This window comes from Cantharellus anzutake, assembly GCF_015039405.1.
Source record: "Cantharellus anzutake strain C23 chromosome Unknown EI90scaffold_1, whole genome shotgun sequence".
NCBI lineage: Eukaryota > Fungi > Basidiomycota > Agaricomycetes > Cantharellales > Hydnaceae > Cantharellus > Cantharellus anzutake.
This window is the reverse complement of record NW_024066951.1, coordinates 854,408-876,043: the sequence shown is the minus strand read 5'-3', so window position 1 is coordinate 876,043 and position 21,636 is coordinate 854,408. Positions and strand designations below refer to the sequence as shown.

The following is a 21,636-nucleotide window of genomic DNA, read 5'->3' as shown; positions in this document are numbered from 1 at the left end:
CAACAATGGCGGCCCCACGCATTTCCATTGCCGACAACCCCGTTGTTGAGAAATCCAGACCTTCTGCAGAGGACGCCCATCGCTCCAATGGAAAAAAAATTTCTCGTCATCAAAGACGCATTCAGAGAAGAAGCGTGCTTCTCAACTGGATATTTCGGAAATCCTGGGCTATCAGGTAAAGCAATCGAATGATGATTCCGATACGCATCTCACCGTGGCAGATTCAAAGGCTGCTGTTCTTCTTCGTGGGATATGCATGGATGCTGATTCTCCCAACTCAGTGGCTGGATAGGACGACTTGGATTGACGAGAACGCTTTGCAACCAAATTCTGTATATCTGTTCGCTCATTGTAGCATATCTCATACTAATTGCTGAGTGGAGGTGAAAACACATTGGGATTGGGATGATGTCCATTTGGCCGATCGCTACTTGGAAACGATGGAATCTATGAGCTATAACAACGCATCCAAAGCTGAGTAAGTTTGGGTTTGGACAAGGATTCATTGTGACGATACCGACTTAATACTTGTAGGTATGTCCAGTACATAAAATATGAGCTCCAGGAGCTGGGTCTTGCTGCTGCGACTCAAGCCTATGAGATAAAGACGACCCTCGCCGTTGGTACTACTCAAGTTCATGCGATTAGCTCACCTCCCGCCATTCCTTAGACTCGTCGAGGGGTGAATGTCTATGCCTCATTTTCAGCTCCTCGAGCGTCCAGCTTTGAAACCATGGTTTTATGCGCCTCTTGGCTCAGCCTCTCCATGCAACCTGGGTCCCTTGGTTCCCACAATATCAATATGCGTGGCGTGGCAAGCATAATGGCGTTGGCTGGCCATATTCAAAGTGCGTCTTGGGACTGGTTTAGATCCACAAGTTTGCTCTCCTGAGACTCCGCTTCGCTCCAGAATCATCATTCTGGGCCCGAGATGTCGTATTTGTGATTAGTGACGGGTTCCTCGATGGCATGTTGGCATTCCTCGATAGCTACCACGCATCGCGTACGCCTGGTAAGCAGAGTTTTTCTCTCCTAAGCCAATCTTTACAACATTCCCAAGGCATTACTTCGGACCCCCTTGATCTCGTCTCGGGCGGAGTTATTTGGACGGCCCTTTGTGTTGACTATCCTGGGCATTCCTTTAGCGATGTCGGCTTGTACTACGGTGCGACTAGGTGACTTCCGTATCCCCAAGCCGTATACTAAGCTTAGCCCCAGAAGGGACAAATGCCCGCTTACCAAACCAAGATCTTTTGAACAGCGTAGGAGTGATATCAACATACACTGGTGGATCTTCGGTCCTCATTTACGATCACGAAATCCCTCGAACCGAGACCCTTGCCGGAACTATCTCAACGTTCCCTGGACGAACACTCCAAGCAGTGGCTGCTGGCAGCTACTTTGCAATAGCTCGAACAATTATAAGGCATCTCTCTTTTTCCGCCCTTGGCCGCCCCAGTGGGTTACATGGACTCTTTCATCAGTGGGTTTTTCCTTCGTTCTGTTCTATTTGTCAACCAACCAATCCTCAGGTTCCGCATTGATGCTGTGACCATTTTCGCAAAGCCTGCTGATGGGCCTCATGGATTTTATGCGTTAGGAAAGTCAGTATAATCCCCGTTTCCCAATCCTTAGGACTGACCCCCGCGGAAGAATAGTTGAATCTTCCGTGCGAACCATGAACAATTTGCTCGAAAGATTGCATGCTTCTTTCTTCTTCTACTTATTGACTGGTCCAACGACGTTCATTCCGATTGGAAAATACCTTCCGTCCGTGGTTCTCATTGGCATTGGCATGGAACTCAACGGTTTGCATCGCTGGGTGTCTTCAGGATGGAAACACCACCCTGAGCATGGGGCTGTTAACCGATGGACCCGCCAGCAACGGCCAGTAGCTGTTACCTGCTCCATAATAGCCGGCACCCATATTTTTGGATTGCTCTTGTTTCTTGCGATGACCTACATCCCTAGCCAAATTTGGGCGGTACGTACCGTATCTTGGCGCCAACATACCATTTTATTCTACTTGACTGATTTTCCGCCACAAGTCCTTCCCAAAACTATTACTGGTTTCAATGAGTGCCGCAATGAATCTCCCCTCTATCATTGGCATCCTACATGGACCCCCTAGCCACGCAGCTGACAAAGCATCCATTTCGTCAGTTCTCCATGCGTTGACACTATGCATTGCGGGGACCATAAGTTGCATCATCTCGGTCCTCAACTTCAGTTTTGCTGCGTGTCTGGTTGTGCTTCTTGGAATCCCTTTATCAATGATACCACGCATGACGATCAACTCTGCAGGCAGGATTCTTGGAACAATTTTTTTCATGATGCTCATGCCCGTCCCTATACTTCTCTCGACTGGTTTTGTTTGCGAGGCACAAACTATCAAGACCGTGCTACGATTGATATGGGACTGGCAAGTTTTAGAATCATGGTTTCTGCCCTCCGTCTTCTGTATCTATTATCCTCTGGTTGTTCAAGGTTGTTTAGCTATCATTCTTAATCATTAAAGAACCCCTGTCTTAATGCAGAAAAATCCGCCGGGAATAGCACCCCTTACAAGAGTGGTACATAGGAAGGGATAAAGGATTTAGAGATCGGAACTTCCGGAGTTCTCATAAATCACTCTCCGAGTTGACGGAATCTCTCCTGGATTTCCCCATATAGTCCGTCCAATTTTTTCTTGACCTCCTGCTCTCCTTGGGAAGGGCTCTAAACAGTAGCTTTTTAGCAACTCAGAGATACGATGAAAAGCCAACTACTATACCTCAAACTTCATCTGGGAAAGCTTAAACATCAAGTCGGCTGTCTTATCTTTGACTTGAGCAAAAGTGAGATCCCCATCATTGGAGCCACCCCTCTCCCCTCCCACTGCTTTAATGGCAGCATCGTTGTAGACAACGAAATTGCGAAGCATGGCGCTCGTCTTATAAAATGGACAGAAGCGATCATATTCGCTCATTCCATTTTGTTGAAGAAAGTCGTCTTTAAGCATACGTGCTACCTCCAGAGTAACTTTTTCAGTCTCCCCAAGTGCGCTTTTCCCAACTAATTGGACGATTTCCGCAAGATCTTCTTCCTTTTGGAGAATCTCCTTCGCACGGCTGCGATAATCGATAAAGCCTGGCGCTTTACTGGTGTAGTAAGGCTCGAGGACTTTGATGTACTTCGAGAATGACAAACTCCAGTTTACAGAGGGGAAATGCTTTCTCTGCGCCAACTTTTTATCCAAGCCCCAGAAGACTTGCACGATGCCGAGCGTAGCAGAAGTGACCGGATCCGAAAAATCTCCGCCTGGAGGAGAGACACTGTAAATACTCTGTGAGATATCTACGTAGAAAAGAAGCGACTACCACGAACGCTCCAACAATTGAGACAGTGCCAGTTCGTCGGGGGCTACCAAGACAAGTGACTTTGCCTGCGCGTTCATAAAAACTGGCCAACTTGGTTCCGAGATATGCGGGATAGCCAGAGTCGGCAGGCATTTCTGCAAGACGACCGCTAATCTCCCGCAGGGCTTCAGCCCAGCGGCTTGTCGAATCGGCCATCATAGAGACATTCGTGCCCTGATCTCTCCAATATTCGGCAAGGGTTATTCCGGTGTATATGGATGCTTCACGGGCTGCTACAGGCATGTTAGAAGTATTAGCAACCAGTGTGGTCCGCTTCATAATCGGTTCCTGTCGCCCTTTACCCAAGTCCATGGTGAGTTCTGGGAACTAAGTATGGGAAACTCAACGTCGTCCCTCTTGGGGCTATATAAGGACTTGAAATTACCTCCATGAGGACTTCAGCCATTTCGTTCCCTCGTTCGCCACACCCAACGTAAACTATGATGTCGCTATTTGAGAATTTAGAGAGAGCTTGAGAAATCACAGTCTTCCCCGCGCCGAATGCTCCAGGGATCGCGGTAGTTCCTCCCTGGACACATGGAAACAGGGAATCCAGTACTCGTTGTCCAGTTAACAGCGGATGGTCAGCAGTTAGTTTGTCCGACACGGGCCGTGGGGCCCGCACGGGCCAGACTTGCATCAAGCTATGCTTCGTCCTTTTCCCATCAAATTCAGTCTCCAGAACGGTGTCATCCACGTTGTAACTCCCCTTCTCAGCAATATAAGTGATAGTCCCGAGTGCCCGAGGCCCGAGGATAATTTTGTGTTTGTCAATCAAGGAATTCTCGAACACCGTGCCAAATATATCGCCACCAGAAACATGATCGCCAGTCTGGTTCCACTGAGTCATTGGGATCCAATGCCCGACAAGAGATAGGAAATACCTTCAAGTTGGTAGGCATAAAATCCCATCGAAGAGATCGGTCTAGTGAGTCCGTGTTGATGCCTTTCGGGATATAAATGGATTTGGTTTGCTCTTGAATGCCCTGACGTCTTGGGTTAAATGCCTGTCAGACCAGAAGAGGTCTGTAGATGGCTCACTCTGAGCGGCCTTTGAATCCCATCGACAATATTACCCATTAAGCCTGCGAACCGTTTATAAGGTTGACAAGTGGTTTGCGCCAATAGGGGCTCCCACCTGGTCCAAGTTCCACGCTCAACGGCTTCCCCGTGCGCAACACTGGATCACCTACAGTCACACCCGAGGTCTCTTCATAGACTTGTACAGTGACCTTATCTGCATCTATTCGGATGACCTCTGAATGCATGCAATGGGTGTCAGGTGCGTCCCAGCCAGTGTCATGCATAGGAGAGCGTCCAATTATTCGGGCTCACCTCCAACAAGCTCTTCATGACCAACTCTGACGAGCTCATACATCGCCGCCCCTGCCATGTTCTCGGCAATGACGACAGGGCCGGATACACCAAATACTTGTCCGTATCGCGATTCCTTCTCCTCATCACGTATCTTGGGGAGATCGCGCTTTGCGTTTTGGTACGCTCCGGCCTAGTCACAGGATCAGTGAAAGCTGAACACCCCCGCTTTCCGACAAACTGACCATGAACTCGTAAACCGAAGCACAAATACGAAAGCTTCGCAAACTAGGTTTGTGACCTGCTCAGTGTTTACCAGTGTTGTGGTGAGCTCCATTCGTTATTTAAATTCCATTGCTGCTCAGTCTCTCGCCAATAAGCACAAATCTGCTGCTAGTCGGACATCGGCAAACAGGCAAAGTACGAGCTTGAAGTATCCCGGATATATGTACAACTGAGATAAAACTAATTTTCGGATACCTAACATGCACGTAGATCACGCTGATCATCAGTACTCCCCGAACTCAGCATGGCCTGTCTCCTTTGCATGTGCCCTGGCGTCCTTTTCGCCTTTGATCCGCACGCCACACGTCTTCGGACATGAGCACAGAATTTCGAATTTCAACAGAGCAAGATGATTCACTTACTTGGCAACAGAGATCAAAGGTTGTAGTGTTCTCAAAGGAGGAACGGCCCACTGCTCAGCAAGGATGACACATCGATGAGACTAACTCGACTTACTGTAAACGCTCCTTTCTCTCGTCTCTTAACCGCAAGGCGCCCCGCAGCGGCGAAAATTCCTTCCGCTTCCACAGGAAATACAGTTTGATGGAAATCAGCAGGTGCGGACACTGTCGGGGACATCGAAACTGCATCATAATCTGACGGAAAGGTGAAAAGTCGAAAAGGCCGCGTCATATCCACATTCCCACTCTGTACTTACGAATGCCGGAATACATGAGGAAGCATCTGGGCAGGAAAGTACTGATAAGCTGTTAAATACCCTGCTTTCATGCGCCGCACCTGTTCTGATATTTCCCTTGACCAAATCTATCACAACGACCAGTCTCGACGTCAAAACTGGATATTTCAGTTTGGTAGTGATCTGACAGTATTGAGAGCTCTGCAGATGAAACAAAGTTACGGATGAAGAAGGAACATCTCCGCGATCCTCGCACCTATGGCACCACCCCATGATGTGGCCTTCAGAATAGTTGTGATATATTCATCGCGTGGCCGACTAGTAGAACTTTAGCAAAGCCATTCAGCAACTCGGGAGGCACTCACCCAAGGAAAACGTCGGAAAATGTATCAGGATCGCCCTTGATAGCACTTGCCACTACTTCAGACAATTCATGAGTACTGTACAACATTCAGTTCTGCTTATCTCACCGGAACGAAGTTTCGGTGCAGCCCTCATGTCTTGCTCAAAAATGAGCGCAATCGAGGAGAATAGGCAAGAGTTATCATCAGGCACTTCCTTTAATAGAATGTATATCTAACAATGTGTCTGATGGAATTGTGGTGTCCGGTGCTTACTCTTAGTACAAGAAACTGACCATCCACAGCAACATGATCGACTAATCCATCCCCTGAGTGATCCTGCACTGCTAACCGTTCACGTTCCATAGAGGATGCGCCTTCTCCCCCCGCCCCCAAAGTGGGCAACCCGCCGTCCACATCCCTGGGGGAGGCCGTGATGTGCTTTGTTGCGGATGAAAGAACAGAATGCTCCGCGGATAGTGTTGAGACAATGATCTGATCGCCCCGTTTCAAATTCAATGAGGCAAGTGGCAGGCTGGGCACCAACATAGCCTGTGTTGGAGGATACCCAATTTTTACTAATCAACCCAATCATCAGTATAAATGGCCCCGAGAGCCAAGCTCGCTAGCACTCACTGTCCTGAAGTGATGGTAGAATCTGGCATTGGGTTGTTAGAATTGGTTTTATTTCAGGCTGCAGCACCTACTTGAGTAGCAGAGGAGATAAGTAGTTGCAGATCCCCAATGGTTCTATTCGGGTTGACATGGATGGTCGTGGTCCCTTTTGGGGATCTCAGCCTCACAGGAAAAGTGTTTGCCATGGCTGATCGTATCCGATCCCCTAGCTCACGGTGTGTGATGGTACGAACGATAGATCGGTGATGTTATGCGAACGCCATGACGTGACGCCGGTAGGCGTTACATAACGTTGATTTGTCAACCAGAACGAGGGCATCTACTCACCGTTGTCTAGTGGTTGGAGTACTGACTATTCATGCCGCCCCTTTTCATCCATATCTGGCCTGGGAAATGGAATCTCTCCTCCATCGACGTGGCCTGCCTTTCTGTCGTGCTGTACCTCCAGCTCGCTTTGCCTGGTAGGTTCAGAATAGTCGAGGAAACCTCACCAGAATTATCCCCATCAGGTCAGAGACATTCTCTAGGCGCTAGCACCTTACAAGAACGACTTCTAATCTTGAGTTTGATATTCATATAGGGCAATTGCCTTTCATTTCGCACCTCGGCCAGTCTGTTTCGCCTCTGCCCTCCCTATATGCATATCTCGCTTCATTGGATCTGTCCACTCTTGATTCTGAAGAGGATGAAGAGACACTTCCACCTCCACGAACATCACTCGATAATCATCTCTCATCGGCGGAGAAAGCCCAATCTCTGGCGTGGAGGGTCTACATCGAGTCCCGGATGGGGGACTTAGTCGTACGTCGTCGGAAGCTAGATTTCATGAAAGATACTCACGTTCTTCCATAGGCACATTCTATGTACTCCTCCCACTCTAATTATTACTCGGTCACCAGGCCTGCTCTAGTGTCTATGCTGCCACTCCCTCAGAGGTTTTACGTTCCTGGCCGGATTCGTGCATTGCAGCGGGAACGTCTCCGAGGTGCATTCATGTGGGAAGAGGGCGAGGAAACTGAGGAAACTTCTAAATCCCAGTTCTTTTCGGTGGAGAAGACGAGTGGTAGTTTGATGCAACGTGCGTTCAATCGTGAAAGGGTGAGTTCTCAATTCGGAGGCTCAATACGTCCGCTCCCGGTGATTACCTGTTACAGCTTGTCGAGAAAGCGAGAGACATTTTTGAAACACTCTCTGGTCTCGTTCCCGGAAATGATTCATTCGTTTATGGCGACAACCCATCTCTGGTTGATGCTGTTCTCGCGGCGCATATCCTTTTCATCTTACACATACCGTTCCCGGATCCAGTTCTTAAAACTATCCTTCTTGAATCCTTTCCCCTCTTGGTATCACACGCGCTACTGGTGCACTCTCGCGCATTCCAGTCTTCTTCCACCAAGCCATATGTGGAGAGAGACCTGGCTGGCACGTCAGGTTTCCATATTCTGGTGCGATCCACAAATCTTTGGATTGGCGGTGTCCGAAGTGTTCTCTGCAGGCTATGCCAGGGAACTTTGTGGAAAGAATCGTTTGCTTCGAGGAATACTGGTGACGAATTGGATCAGAAGTTGCGGAGTGGGCGTCGGGTCTGGTTCATCCTCGCGGGGTTAGGAGCCGCTTCCTATGCGTACACAGTCGGACTGGTCAAAGTTATCCCCACGGTTGAGGCGGCAGAGAGAACGGACATTGAGGTTGAGATTGATTCAGAGGACGTTGCATGATTTGGTCTCGCCATTATGCTCCAACCTGTGCCAGGACGACAGGCATCGACGTCGCTTTGATCCTGGCATGCCATCTCTATCATCGTGACCTTGGGGTATCGCCGTGTTATGGTCCTGTAGCATCTGGGTCCCAGACTTCCCGAGATACTGTGTTCGAAAATATGATCATTCCTTAGCGAGTAAATATTGACCGTCATCATAAGTCCGAAGCATGTGCGCCACCGTGCGAAACGAAAATTCGAGGCACAACAATTTAGACTTGAACAGATGCCTGGCAAGCTCGGAAAATTACGAAAAGATTGTGCATCCTAGCAAGAGGCGCCACAGCATATTAGTCTACGGCGTTGTGGCAAAAGCGATTTTGCACGCACTCGGCCTGCTCTTTCAGGATTCGTCAGGTGAAGCTCAAGGTCTTGCGAGCTTAGGAAAACTAGGTTCGGATTTGCAGATGGTGGGAATCGATCGACCCCAGTCTTGTTTGTGTTTACGTAAAAACTGACGCTGAAAATGCGTTTAGTTTTCATGCCGTGCTCGTATTCGCTGGCCAATCGCTAGGCAGGTGACCAGCCTCTCTTTAAGGGGAGCCAATCGTTAGGTTACTCATTGGAATACTCAGAGTTACTCGATGACTCCCCACATCGGTCAAACAACACTTTCGCATAGGGAACGTCATCCACGTTGCTGGGATCCACCCAGTAACACCTGTCCTCATGTCCTCAATGGCTTGTAGCGATTCTGACTTCGTGATGCTTCACTCTGCCAAACATGGGGTCGATGACACTGGCATCAAATCTACGATTAGGCAGTTATCAAGCATATGGATAAGGAAGTGCATACAGCTTGGTTCATGGTGGTCGGGTCTGGAATGGCACGAATGTCATACAGGAGGACATTTGGTCCAGTGCCCTGGGCGTTCGTCACTCACGGCAATTTCGCATGCTATGGTTGGTGCTTGACGGTGTATGGCTATCGTCAATGGTGGCACAGCTTCCTTGTATCTGGCTGGGCTTCCTGTGACCTAGGACCTTGCATGGGCTCGTTGTTGGCAGAAATATTTAGGCCGGACGCCTTAGCTCCTCTAAAGGTCTGCTCTTGCATTGTCGAATCGAACTTTTCATTGAGGCCGTAAGGCCTCAACTCTTTTACCTTGAGCTTCACACTCTCTTCCAAGTATTTAGCTTGCGCTACACTCTTACCACTGAACTTGGGCCTGCGTTTCACACCCGCACACTCGGCCAGCTCTCCGCCCGAACACATACACTGGAATGAAGCTTTTCTCTAGTCGGGGTTCACAGCCTTCGTAGTCGGGTTGGGTGCTTCCTTGCCAGGAGCGGCACTAGCAACTCTGTCAAAGGTAGGGCCCCCGCTGCAATAATCACGTCATGTACAATATATCGAACCACAGTTTTGTCCTTGTGCGCAAACGCGACTTCGTGGATACCGATCAATCTAGCACACTCAGGAGCGTCGTTATCAAAGCTGATGTCTGGTTCGTATCCAGCTAGAATCCAGGTGCAGTCTTCCATTGATTCAACGATTCTGAACACGTCGCTGAAGTATACGGTGTTATACAAGAATCTGGGACCTCGTGCTGGGGACTTGAGAAAAAGAGAGTTTGGGTTTGAAATTTAATGTATCAATTCAGTTTTTGTAGTACGGGTCCCCACATGTGCGCTATGCAGGTCCGGGTGTAGCAATGCACGCGCCCTAGTCCATCTATTCAACATGCAGTTCTTTCTGCACAAGAACCGAGATAGGAAAACTAAGGCATAAACATATGTAAACACATTGCTCGAGCCTAATTTCCACTAATACGGTACACCTATTGCAGTTCTGTGACGCGTAGATGGCGTCGTTACCATCTCGCAACGCGTCATCATCGAGTCTTAAGCGAAAGGCTTCGTCATCTACGATCGTTAGTCAGGTGGAGAAATCGAAGAGGGCGCGGAGCTCCAAGCGCACAACCTCAAACGCCACAGCAAGCCAAACGACCACGAATGTTAGCTTAGATTCGGACGAATGCGAAGCAGTAGCGAGCTCTCAAGACATATCCCCACCTTCATGGAATGGAATGCCAACTAACAAAGTGCTCCCTGCTGTCCTCAAATTCGACCCGAAACAAGGTGTTCGCATCGTATCATGGAACATATGCGGTTTAGCGGCTGCCATCAAGAAAGGGCTTCTAAAGTACCTCACCGCCGAAGATCCAGACATTATCGTTCTCACGGAAACAAAGGTGAATATTACTCGGTGTGCAGTTATTTGCCACCAACCAGCTTGGCCCCAGGTGAACCAGCCACCCGCAGACCCCAGTCTCGTTGACAGGTTCCCTCATCGGTATTGGAGCGTGTCAGAGAAGAAAGGCCAAGGTGGAGCAATCTAGCACCCTATCCTCCAACTGACCCAATCATTCCTTGAAATTTGTTGCAGCTGGAACAGCCATACTGTCTAAATACATGCCTCTCAGCGTAACCTACAATCTTCCGGGCTATGACAATCCCTCTGTTGTCAAGGGTCGAATTGTCACACTGGAATTTAATGAATTCTGGCTGATTGGAACCTACGTGCCGAATGCAGGTGCAGAACTCAAGGTGCATCGTTTCAAGCGTTTATATCCTCCCAACTTAAATATGCCCACTCATAGACGTTGGGTATAAAAAATGCATGGAACACAGCGTTTCAAACGTACATCCACAATCTCGACAGAACTAAACCAGTAATATGGGCCGGGGATCTTAATGTTGCCCCAACATCGAAAGGTTGAGTGTTAATGCCGAAAACTTAATGTCAATTATCCAACGACAATGCTTTCCTAGACCTTAAGAACGACAAGTCTAACTGGAACAAGACTGCCGGCTACACCTCGGATGAATGTTCAGCTTTTGCCAGGATCCTCGAGAACCTCAGCCCCACGGCGACATCACAAGTCTCCAAAACCGGTGACGAGTCATCAATAACTAATATTCCCAAATCTGTGCAAGTATCTCCCACAAGTCGACTTCTAGATATTTGGAGGGAGACACACCCAGACGATGAGCATTATACGTACTTCAGCTTCCGCTTCAACTGCCGCGCAAAACAAGTAGGTTGGAGATTGGACATGTGTAGGTTCAAGGGCTTTATTATGCCACAACAATCACTAACCAATTCCAGTCATATTAAGCGAGAGAATCCGACACGAAGTGAAGATGTGCGGAATTAGGTACGTGCTTTCGTGATGACACCGAGCAGTTCTTTACTGAAGGTCTAAAGAAATGAGATCTATGGCGCCTCTGATCATTTGCCCATAGTATTGGAAATTAGCGAATCGTTATTGTGTTGAAATAATGTTAACAATGAAGATAGGATACTTGCGACGTTGGCCAAACCCTTCTAATTGTACACTTGATATAAGGGTCTTCGAAGAGATCATATCAATCCTCCGGCATGGATGGTGCAGATGGTCAGCGAAAACTTACGTGCTTGAAAATTTCGTGCCTTGCCGAACTACTTTCTCGACGGCGTCCAAAAAATCACGCTCGGTCGCGACCTTCCTTCGGGCGCGGATAGCAAACATGCCCGCCTTATTGGCAAAATCAGCTTTTCACAATCCGGGAGGAGCTGTTAGGTGGGACGTGCCTCTGTTGCTACAGACTTCAGCTCGGCCCCTGTAGTGTTCGGGCACAAGCGAGCTATGAGGTCAAAACGGATGTCGCGCTCGACACTCATGCTACGAGCATGAATTCTTAAGATGTGCGCTCGCCCTTCCGTGTCGGGAAGTGCAAACTCGATCTTTCGATCGATTCTACCTGGACGGAGTAGCGCTGGATCCAACGTGTCGGGTCTGGAGGTGGAGGATCTGAGTTGAGGTCTCTTGGGTTGTAAGATAGCGGTGTACGTGCCTATTGGTCGCCATGATAACTTTGATGTTACCCCGAGGATCAAAGCCATCCAACTGGTTAATGAGCTCCAGCATTGTCCTCTGTACTTCATTGTCGCCCCCAGCTCCATCGTCAAAACGGGCCCCGCCAATAGCGTCGACTTCATCAAAGAAGATGATGCATGCTTTCTTTCCACGAGCCATCTCGAACAGTTCACGAACCATACGAGCACCTTCGCCAACATATTTTTGAACGAGCTCGGACCCAATAACTCGGATGAATGTGGCATCCGTTCGGTTGGCTACCGCCCTGGCACAGAGTGTCTTACCAGTTCCAGGAGGACCGTACAGCATGACCCCCTTCGGGGGATCGATGCCTAGAGCGACGAAACGTTCTGGCTAAATTGGCTCAGCAAGAGAGAATCGAATTGGGCATAATGCAAAAACCCACAGAAAGCAAAGGTGTCTCAACAACCTCCCTTAATTTTTCGATTTGATCTTTGCAGCCCCCGACGTCCGAGTAGGTAATGTCTGGCTTGTCTTCGACTTGCATCATGGTGACAGAAGGGTCAATCTTTGGAGGCAATGGGATCTGAATTTGGTACTTGTTACGATCCACTCTAAGAAGGAGGATCAACGTCTGAAACTACAAGGTGCCAATTAGCAGGGCTCCTACCCAACACGCATTCCTTCCTCCACATCAGTGGGCGCGACACGTTCACCGAGACCGACGACAAATTTAGCAATCTGCTTGATATTGATAACATATTGGTCTTGCTCATCGGCGCCTTTCTGGCCTTGTTCCGCACCTGGCCGATTCATGGCAGCTGCGCGAGCAGCTTTCTCGGGGTCCATACGGATAATTTTCGTGCATCGCGCAACCTGCAGAGGCTGATCTTCACTCATCCTCTGCTTGTCGGCGGCAATGTCCCAAAGGTTTGGAGGTGCGAGGCCGGTGTCGGACTCCTTAACGCCTGGGAGGTATTATGAGATTTGGCTTGTTAGATGAGCAACTACTCAACATACCCATCTTCTCGTTGACTCGCTTCTGAACCTCTTTTATATCACTTTCTACTCTCTTGAGTTGAGCAGCATACGGGCCTTGGCCCTAAGACGATGAATTAGGCTAATGTAAGTAACATAAAACGGGACCAAGCGTACGTATGTCTTTAATATTTGTATATCGTTGTCGTCAAGAGCTAGCAATGGGCATCAGAAAGGAGCGATAGATAACGTTCTGGACTTGCACCTACCGATTATTTTCTCCTCTTTTCTTTCACTGAAACGTTTGTCATCTAACTGAGGTTAGTCAACGCAACAAGCACACTGCAATTGAGGAATACCTACATTTGTCCCAATCGCTATGACAAAAGAACCGCCATCAGTTCCATCGAGCAAGGACTTCTAGCTATTTGGTTGGCCTACGCTTTGGGTGGCATGTTGGCAGCCTCTTACGCGTCCCAGACACGAGATTAAATGGGGCTGTCTGAGCACAGCCACACTTCGCGTTTGTATACCAGCCGTCATGTGACATGGATAGTAAGCTACAGGGGTTCCACCAAAAAAAAAGGAATGTTCACGCTCGTAGAGGAAATTTCATGTTTCATTCTGAACTAATCACCAGGAAGTGTAGAATGGAAGGTGTTTGTGGTGAGAATGGAAGTTGATATAAATGACGCGTCGACGATGATGGATAATGCGTGCCAAGTCTGCCAGTCCTCGATATTTTACGTGCTGGGGATGGGTTACCTTGCTCAGGGCACGCGCGGGGCAGAGACCCAGATCAGGTATCATCGAAGAGCTTCGTGGATAGTAAATCCTATACAAAGTCATAGAGCTCAGGCTGCATGGAGTCCTGCCTAAGCACGACTTCGGTGCATGTGTGTTGCATGCCTACCTCACAAAACACAACATATATACGCCTGGAAATCTATGCACTAGAGTGCGTGCTTCGCATCGCTGATACCTGCACAGCATACATTGTTCCGGCAATCAGTAAGAAACATTCAGAAACCGTGAATATGAACAGGGAAGAGATGGAACAAGAAAGAAGTGGAACACGGAAGTTACAATGCCAAAATGTGAAGGTAGAACGCAGTTATGGTACAGTGAAGATATGGCACAATGAAGATATGGTACGATGACTTGAGGATGTGGGAGCAACGGTGGACAGCAGACATGGAGATATATCGGCACAGTTAGAATGGAGACAATGAGATCAACTCTCGATAGTTGTAAGAGAGACACTCACATAGCATGCGCTCCGAAGGGGATGCGCTAAGAGTCTCAATATCATCCCTGATCGTCATACAGTGCAGTGGTGAGCGATGAGGTTAAGGTAAGGGAGCGGATGGACAAAAGTGAGAGTATAAGTAATGGAAAAGCGGAGTGAAATGGGAGACGAGCGTACATTTGGTAAAGGATCTAATTATTCGGCAAAGTTAACAGGGAAATTTCATGAGCAAGGTCATGGGTGGACGCGACGATTGCTTAAATTTGGAAGGACAGAGAGGCAGTCAAGGACCGCTTTCTCCCAGTATGTTGGAACCTGATGAAGAGTGTGTAAATTTGGAGTGTTGGAAATTTTCATAGTTACCGCATGCTGTTGTGTGCAGGGTAATGGAACGAGGACATCAGAAGTGGATGTCGGGATTAATAAGGATGAAGGCGTCAGGGAGGAACATGTGGTTTTCTAGTCATTGATTCCATTCTCGAAATGGAGGAGGAGGAGAATCTGGTTTATTACCCCGCGGCCTCGTTATCACGTGGCAGTGCGGGATCGTCATTACAAAAGGGAGAGTATACGGGTGTGCGTCGTCGGGGTTTATGATCCTCGGGGAATTCTCGAAATGGAGAGTTGACGGTAAGTGGGTGAAAGGAATATTCTCACTGCAATAAAATTTCAGTCACATGGTCCTTAGTCAAATAAGGAAAAAGCATTTCGTCAGCAAAAGTGACAACTTTTACGTAATTTCGGGAGGTGAGAGTGACACTGCTGTGCAGGTAACTTGTTAAGCCTTGATCATCTAGCAGATATAATGCCATAGCCATTACGCCTCGATGCAGAGTACGGGGCCTGCAAATTCCTTCGGTTGTACACGAGGAACAGTAGGCAATGGCGGCGTTCAGTATTCTTCCTGACTGGATCCTATTTCCACAAACCCCTTCCTCTTTCCGCTCCCAGCTAATCATACTCAATAAGCCATGCTTCAATGCTAAGTGCCACCAGAAGGCTTCAGAATGGAAATAACCTGAAGTGCTAAGCATCATGTTGACCCGTTGTGTGGTAAATCCAAGACCAGATCTGCAATTACTCAACGACGATAAAGTTGTAACAGCTCAGCACACTCGCCGTGCCACTTGTTGCCTCAACGGTCCAACAGTTGAGATAACTACAAAGCTCGAAGTTGGGACCATACACTGCGATGAGGGGAATTGATGATCCCACTTCAAATCTTCAATCGCTTCTATCATCCTGTGTGGTGCCGAGACTAGCGACAATCCCCCGACGTAGCTGGTCTTCCTCAGACTCGTTCAAGAGACCATACAGTTCGGGGAACAATAGAGTCAACATGTCATCAACGCTGTTGTAGATGAGTTTGTGGTCGCGTGAGTTACGAGGCACTCACCTTGCTATCGAGTCGCCCTTATCTAACGCCCTTGATTTGCTCCGTGAACTTCGGGATAGTCGATGGTCATCGCTGGCAATGTCGCCGTTTAGTTCAATACCACCCTCAACATAGAGGGATTGTCCACGTCGGTACGCAAGATCAAGAATGTTTCTTTCGATGGTGTCTTCCGCATAATAACAGAACACCTTCCAAAATCCTAAGAGTTGGAAAGGCCCGCAGTAATTATGAAAACTTACCGAGGTCGCTTTATTCTGTCCCAAACGATCCACTCGGGCGATAGCTAAAGTAATGCGTTGTCTTCTTCTGGGTATGATCGGAGAATTCGTCCAACACACCTTGCACCTCGAACGCATGATTGACAACCGGTTCCAGGAGAAAGACATACTTTGCGGCAATTATATTCAATCCGGCGTTGTCTCTCTCACCCTTGGGGGAAAGTATATTAGCTAGCTGATATCAAGAAAGACGTTTCGACGTACGTGGAGTAATAACACGGAGATGGATTCATCACTGCTAAATAAGCGTACGGCATTCGACTTCGCGCTGGAGTCGATCTTTAAATGCCGGATACCGTTGGATGTAAGTGCATGAGAAATGATGTGGAGGGAATCCGACCAAGCGGAAAACACAATGGACTTCGCCTTTGGGTCAGATTCCTGTATCATCAAGATATGCTTTGCGAGAGTCTGAATTTTACTGCCATAATCCCCCACAGCAGCGGTTGCATTAATGGACGACATGAGCGAGTTCTCAATCCTTCTATATGGAATATTGGGTATGGGTTTCGACATGACTCCTGCATCTGTTGCAGATGGTATAACGTGATGATAGCTAGCGATCCTATGAAGGGTGCTTGGGCCAATAGTTGAGCTGTCGGAATGAGGAGGTAGGTGAGAAGTGGGCCCCCGAGGCAAAAAAATATTATGGAGTACCGGCACACAGGACAGCCCTTCCCTTCGGGTCGCCTCTTCATCCATTCTGTCAAACAAGTCTGGAGCCCTGTTTCAGCACATAATCATGATTCCCTGATGGCACGTATCTCTACCTGACAAAACATGCTGAATTGCGAAAAACGAGTCCGTGACCTTGTCCCTAGCAACACAAATGGCACTTACTGTGCACAGCTCGTCATGAATCCCTTGGTTCCGACAGACTGCTCAAGATGGTTCAACAAAAAATTGTTGCATCACACTCACCTTATCGAACTCGGACTTACACATAACACACTCATCGTCGTCACTCGCCTGATTACTGGCCTGTTGAGTAGCCAAATGGGTCAGGTAGCGTGATTTGGCAAGGAGGGTTTGGGTTTTATGCGCGGCCTCCTCTGCCTTCTCTCGGGCATCTTCGCATGCTGTTTGGATGGCCATTCCTTCAGGCAACTCTTCGTCTGCGACTGAGTCAGAGATATGTTGAAGTTGCCTGGACGAAATGTCTGGACTTTGAACCCACTCTCCAACGATTCAACCTACCGAAAATACCTGAAAATTGATTGGCAGCAGCAATGCGGTACGTTTCAAGGCACTCACAGAACCCTAGCATTGAATGCCTTGCGAATGGGTCTCAGTTCATTTTCCAGGGCATTCATCAATGTTGCTGGAGACAGAGCATCAAAAAGTAGATCAGTACCTTGATACAATGCTCACTTTGAGTCGCGATGACGTTGTGCAAGCGAAGCGATTCATCAAGCACGCCTGGTATCTCATCATGAGTACGGAACGCCACTGCTGCCGCCTTTACAGATTACCAGAAGCATAAACAAGATCAATACTCTGGCCTTCAAACACTCATACCTTGAGTGGCATACGAGTGTGATCACGGCGCATGGCGCGCCGCTGGATTGTGAGCTGTATTGTTAGTTCTGGCTGCTCAGCGGATTCTAAATCATGCTCCGCTGTGCCACTAGCTACCGCATCCATAGCCCTATGACAGCTTAAGTCGCGGCGAGCTCAGTATTCACGAAAGTCACATACCTTTTGGTGCGCCGAGACTGAACCTCACGATCTTCATGTGCAGCGAGGGCGGTGCGCTCCGCAATGAGCGCCTCCTTCCTATCCGCTAGCAACGCCGCCCACGACTGGAGATAACTTTCTGCTTGACCCTGGACTTCCAAACTCCGAGTATATTCGTTCCCGTCAGGCCCAGAATGGGAACTGTCGGTCCCCAGTCGTTCAGAGAGTAAGGAAATAATTTTTTCTCTGCATGAATGCGTCTGCATGAGTTGCACGCCTCAGTATTAGCTAAATATGTCCCACCTCCACTTCCAAAGCAATTGTGCTTGTTTATCAAGGAGATCTATGGCATCTTGTGTCTCGGCCGTCTACACGCAGTAACCGGTCAGTAATGACCCATGAAGACGCAACCATACACGTACAAGCTTAGCCAATTTCGGGAAAGCGGCAAGACTCATGTTGGGCTCAATGACAAGATCAGCGCGGCTGATTCCATTGCGAGAGCTTTGCGCCAATTCATCAATTGCTCGATTCGCTCGGTCCTCCGCTCTTGATGTCACAATTAATGCATTGGGGTGCGCCACTCATTCCAGAGAACTCACCGCTTCAGGATGGACTGTCGTATGACCTCCGCAGCGTCATAATTCTCTACCTCTTGACCATTCTCCCCCATCGCATGGTAAATGTCACCGAGTGAGAATTTTATTCTGTGTAGGAGAATTCGGGCATCTCTGAGGCGTTGAAACAAACCATGACGGTAGGACTTTCGTGGATCAGCGCCGGCAGATTCGTCTAGGCCAATTACCTCTGCCGTCTCGTCAATGTACGTGTCGATGAGATCCTCATCATCCGAATGGCTGGTGCCAAAGTCTGGCGGAATAATCTCGTGTCCCGTGACATTAGTTGTTCCGCCGCCCTCTGGTCTGGTCAGCTCTTCGTGGATGTAGAGTTTGACGTCATTGATGAAATTCTCTGTTCTTGCACGCGTCTCGAGTAGGAGATTTAGAGCATCATTTTTTCGGGCAACCACGTTGGAATCCTTCTGGATAAGGAGCGCGTAGCCCACAAGTGCATGTATCTATCATAGACCGGTCATTGGTTTGAAGAAGTGAAGGTAGTTGAGTCGATCACTTACCTCCTCCCGTCGACTATCTAAGAGACTTCGTCGAGTCTGTTGGATCATGTCCTTCAATACATCTTGAATCGATCGGATAACGTTGGGGACATTGCGATTATGAGCGCCGGGCAAATTACCAACAAGAGGATGAGTGCATGCTTGACGTAAACCGCGAATGAAAGCGCGGAGCCGAACGATATCCAAATCAAGTTCGGGTATGGATGGAAGGTTTCCTTGCGCGTCCAAACCAAGGTTGAGCAGTCCGGAACGGAATCTCTCATGATAGTTCTGGGAGTACCATTTATTCGGGAGATACGTGGCCGACCAGCAACACTTACATGGCGCTCGATGGCCCCAAGCTCAATCGGCACTAGCACCCTTCTTTGTGGGGGCAGCGGAGCCTCCTCAGCAATCGCCCCTTTCGACGTGCGGACAGCAACCGCCCCAAATAGGTCTACAAACTCGGTTGCACACTGAGGCTGCAAAAGTGTTTCCCACTGCCTCATGGACGATATCTGAGGGACTCGGAGGAATCTGCAGACTTCTGCTTAGCCTCCAAAACTCCGTCTCCTCACTTCTTAGATCTATATACACACCTCAATGGATAGACCAGATCCTTAACACTCGCTTTTGCCTAAAGGATGCGAGGTTCAGTAAAAGAGAAGCTGAACTAATTCGTCACTTACAGGCGTACCGCTGACAGCAATTGATGAGACTCGTGGCACCAGTGACACCATCTCGGCGGCTCTTCCGCCTCCAATTTGCTGAACCTAAACAGCAATGAACATAGTGGTGATGGATATGTCATACAAAACTTACTTCATCCATAACGACGCGAGAGAATCTAATTACCCAGATTCAAGATAAGATTTAGACCTCCTAGAACGGAACGGACGAACTCTAAGATGACCAATGGGCTACGAGGACAAACAGTGGCTTCAGCGTAATCAACATTACTGCGTCGGCTGCGTTTCACTGAAGGCCGTGCAACATAGAGGTCAGCGCGCAATACATCGTCTTGAATTGCAAGATATGAGATATAATACATTCAGCAACTGATACCTGAACTCACAAGTAGTAATAATGACGTCAAAAATCTGAGCATAATCAAACCATTGCGATACAGCTTCATTTGTGTATGGACTGCCAGACAGTTTGCGTTTGCGCCGCGTTGTAATCACAGACTCGGTAGTGTGCTCTTGAGGAAGACGGAGCTTTGCCCATCCGTCATAGACTAGGAGACGAAGCGTCGGAGCGTGAGTCTCTATCTCTTCAATCCACTGTTGTTGTAACGATGTCGGGGTCACAATAAGAGTGCCCTGGAATAAAAATTGCGTGAGGTTCAGCTCTCGATGAGAACACCATAAAAACATACTTTCACCGGTTTCACCCAAAAATCGCTGGACACATCATATTTGCTGGGAAGTTCATTGCGACTTGTAGCGGGGTGGTGAAGAATAAGTGCTATCACTTCCACCCTGAGGTGTGGAGGCTCAGGAAATGAGTGCTGTTCAAATGATTAAATAAACGTACGTTTTCCCAAGACCCATACTTTCTGCAAGAATCCCACCTTGAAAAATTTCCTCCGCTGGACGTCCCGTTTCATTCCTTAAATCACCCGTCAAACGGTTGTACCACCAATGTTCCTCTTTCCCGGTCACAAGGTCTTGGCCAAGGTTTGGAACACGAGTCCAAAAAAGCGGCTTCACTTTCCCACAGCTCAGAGGGGCCGGGACAGCACAACCATTTCCATCAATCGTCATGCCTTCCCGCTGCAGCATCCAGAAGACAGATTTTCGTTGGAATGGGTATAGAGCAACTTCTAGCGCGGGTGGCTGTAAGTGGTGTAAGGACACGTCAGGTGGAAGTTCGGGAGCTGGTTGCAAGCAGGAGAAAAAAAATGAGACGTTTGTTTCGCCCGGATACGCCAACTCCCCTGGCAGTTGCGGAACAAACAAGAAGGAGAAAATCCGTGCTTGTGCTTCCGCGGCATGCTTAGGAAGTGCTTCACTTGGTTGAAAAATGTCCGGGAGGCAAAGAGATATCCAAAATTGTACTTCAAAGCAGAACGGAAGGCAACGAAGATCCTGCCGTTGTTCGTTCTGGTGGACCGCCCGAATGTTTACCTCGATCAAGACAGACATCCGGCCATGCAAAGAACAAAGGTCTGCGGCGGCTAGAAGCTCACTTCCGCAAGCCGTTTGACTAATAAACTCATCTGTGATACGAATTTCATGCGGCGGAATGGGCAGAAGTATGTGACCGAGCTCCCCCAATTTTTCCCTTGCGTTCGGAGAAGATGGACCAAAGGATACATCCAACGCTTTCGTTCTAGCACGGCGGAGCAAAAGACCTTCACCGATCCTTATTGATTGCTGAGGAAGTTTATCTAAGGCAGAACACATCTCCCCTGAGACCGTTTCATTGAAAGCCAATTCTCCAAAGAGTAGAGGAATGTAAAGTGTGAATGAATGCTTCCACACCGGTAAACGGCGCTGAGGGTATGCAAAGAGGTTTTGTGAAAACGAAGTTTTCTGGAGAGCTCAAGTTGAGATAAATACCTCTCCTTCCAACGAGTCCACAACCGTGCCAGCACCACGCCCTTCAAGCGCAAGTTGTAGGCACTTATTAATTTCATGCGCATATCTCGGAAAATTTGAGTCGCTAGGGATCTCCGCCTGAGCCAGAGTCTCCTTCATGGAAGTAAAGAGCAAGGCGACTCGATCCTCGAGTCCCGGCAAGTTGCG

General features: G+C 48.4%; 7 protein-coding genes across 7 annotated transcripts; 3 read left to right on the top strand and 4 right to left on the bottom strand.

The window, feature by feature from the left end:
• The first annotated feature begins 425 nt into the window (after positions 1-425).
• Positions 426-2,637, top strand: EI90DRAFT_3027513 (GPI transamidase component Gaa1). Its single transcript, XM_039057996.1, has 9 exons — positions 426-478; positions 535-619; positions 671-848; positions 911-1,012; positions 1,061-1,165; positions 1,219-1,483; positions 1,533-1,604; positions 1,654-1,984; positions 2,049-2,637. The coding sequence occupies exons 1-9, from the start codon at positions 441-443 to the stop codon at positions 2,514-2,516; spliced, it is 1,644 nt and encodes a 547-aa protein (XP_038923789.1). The 5' UTR covers positions 426-440; the 3' UTR covers positions 2,517-2,637.
• On the bottom strand, positions 2,396-5,252 carry EI90DRAFT_3027511 (putative TFP1p-H+-ATPase V1 domain 69 kd catalytic subunit, vacuolar). The gene is made up of 9 exons (XM_039057995.1): positions 4,958-5,252; positions 4,734-4,905; positions 4,537-4,656; positions 4,440-4,483; positions 4,283-4,384; positions 3,784-4,230; positions 3,367-3,725; positions 2,774-3,314; positions 2,396-2,718 (listed from the first exon to the last, which is right to left on the bottom strand). The coding sequence occupies exons 1-9, from the start codon at positions 4,958-4,960 to the stop codon at positions 2,629-2,631; spliced, it is 1,878 nt and encodes a 625-aa protein (XP_038923788.1). The 5' UTR covers positions 4,961-5,252; the 3' UTR covers positions 2,396-2,628.
• On the bottom strand, positions 5,221-6,796 carry EI90DRAFT_2902377 (OTU-domain-containing protein; the record flags this gene model as incomplete). Its single annotated transcript, XM_039054088.1, has 11 exons — positions 5,221-5,304; positions 5,360-5,389; positions 5,454-5,593; positions 5,656-5,681; positions 5,736-5,835; positions 5,891-5,952; positions 6,000-6,054; positions 6,105-6,192; positions 6,252-6,553; positions 6,612-6,633; positions 6,683-6,796. The coding sequence occupies 11 exons, from the start codon at positions 6,794-6,796 to the stop codon at positions 5,221-5,223; spliced, it is 1,023 nt and encodes a 340-aa protein (XP_038923787.1).
• Positions 6,754-8,437, top strand: EI90DRAFT_3284450 (uncharacterized protein). The gene is made up of 4 exons (XM_039066922.1): positions 6,754-7,120; positions 7,192-7,412; positions 7,464-7,709; positions 7,766-8,437. The coding sequence occupies exons 1-4, from the start codon at positions 6,970-6,972 to the stop codon at positions 8,327-8,329; spliced, it is 1,182 nt and encodes a 393-aa protein (XP_038923786.1). The 5' UTR covers positions 6,754-6,969; the 3' UTR covers positions 8,330-8,437.
• Positions 8,438-10,113: 1,676 nt separating this feature from the next.
• On the top strand, positions 10,114-11,715 carry EI90DRAFT_3027498 (Endonuclease/exonuclease/phosphatase). The gene is made up of 5 exons (XM_039057994.1): positions 10,114-10,565; positions 10,617-10,698; positions 10,760-10,920; positions 10,974-11,088; positions 11,146-11,715. Exons 1-5 carry the CDS (start codon positions 10,176-10,178, stop codon positions 11,529-11,531), a joined length of 1,134 nt encoding a protein of 377 aa, XP_038923785.1. The 5' UTR covers positions 10,114-10,175; the 3' UTR covers positions 11,532-11,715.
• On the bottom strand, positions 11,684-13,700 carry EI90DRAFT_3027496 (P-loop containing nucleoside triphosphate hydrolase protein). Its single transcript, XM_039057993.1, has 11 exons — positions 13,614-13,700; positions 13,536-13,549; positions 13,442-13,483; positions 13,350-13,387; positions 13,215-13,296; positions 12,865-13,162; positions 12,640-12,808; positions 12,211-12,587; positions 11,948-12,152; positions 11,788-11,891; positions 11,684-11,726 (listed from the first exon to the last, which is right to left on the bottom strand). The coding sequence occupies exons 1-11, from the start codon at positions 13,625-13,627 to the stop codon at positions 11,702-11,704; spliced, it is 1,368 nt and encodes a 455-aa protein (XP_038923784.1). The 5' UTR covers positions 13,628-13,700; the 3' UTR covers positions 11,684-11,701.
• Positions 13,701-15,645: 1,945 nt separating this feature from the next.
• Positions 15,646-21,588, bottom strand: EI90DRAFT_3114518 (SNF2 family N-terminal domain-containing protein; the record flags this gene model as incomplete). The annotated part of the gene is made up of 25 exons (XM_039062677.1): positions 15,646-15,772; positions 15,818-16,005; positions 16,057-16,100; positions 16,156-16,246; positions 16,300-16,690; positions 16,936-16,973; positions 17,017-17,242; positions 17,293-17,301; positions 17,350-17,416; positions 17,467-17,554; positions 17,614-17,743; positions 17,794-18,018; positions 18,076-18,140; positions 18,195-18,321; positions 18,375-18,850; positions 18,908-19,177; positions 19,228-19,423; positions 19,486-19,523; positions 19,576-19,659; positions 19,709-19,733; positions 19,789-19,906; positions 19,962-20,208; positions 20,265-20,367; positions 20,423-21,384; positions 21,451-21,588. The coding sequence occupies 25 exons, from the start codon at positions 21,586-21,588 to the stop codon at positions 15,646-15,648; spliced, it is 4,473 nt and encodes a 1,490-aa protein (XP_038923783.1).
• Between the last annotated feature and the right edge of the window lie 48 nt (positions 21,589-21,636).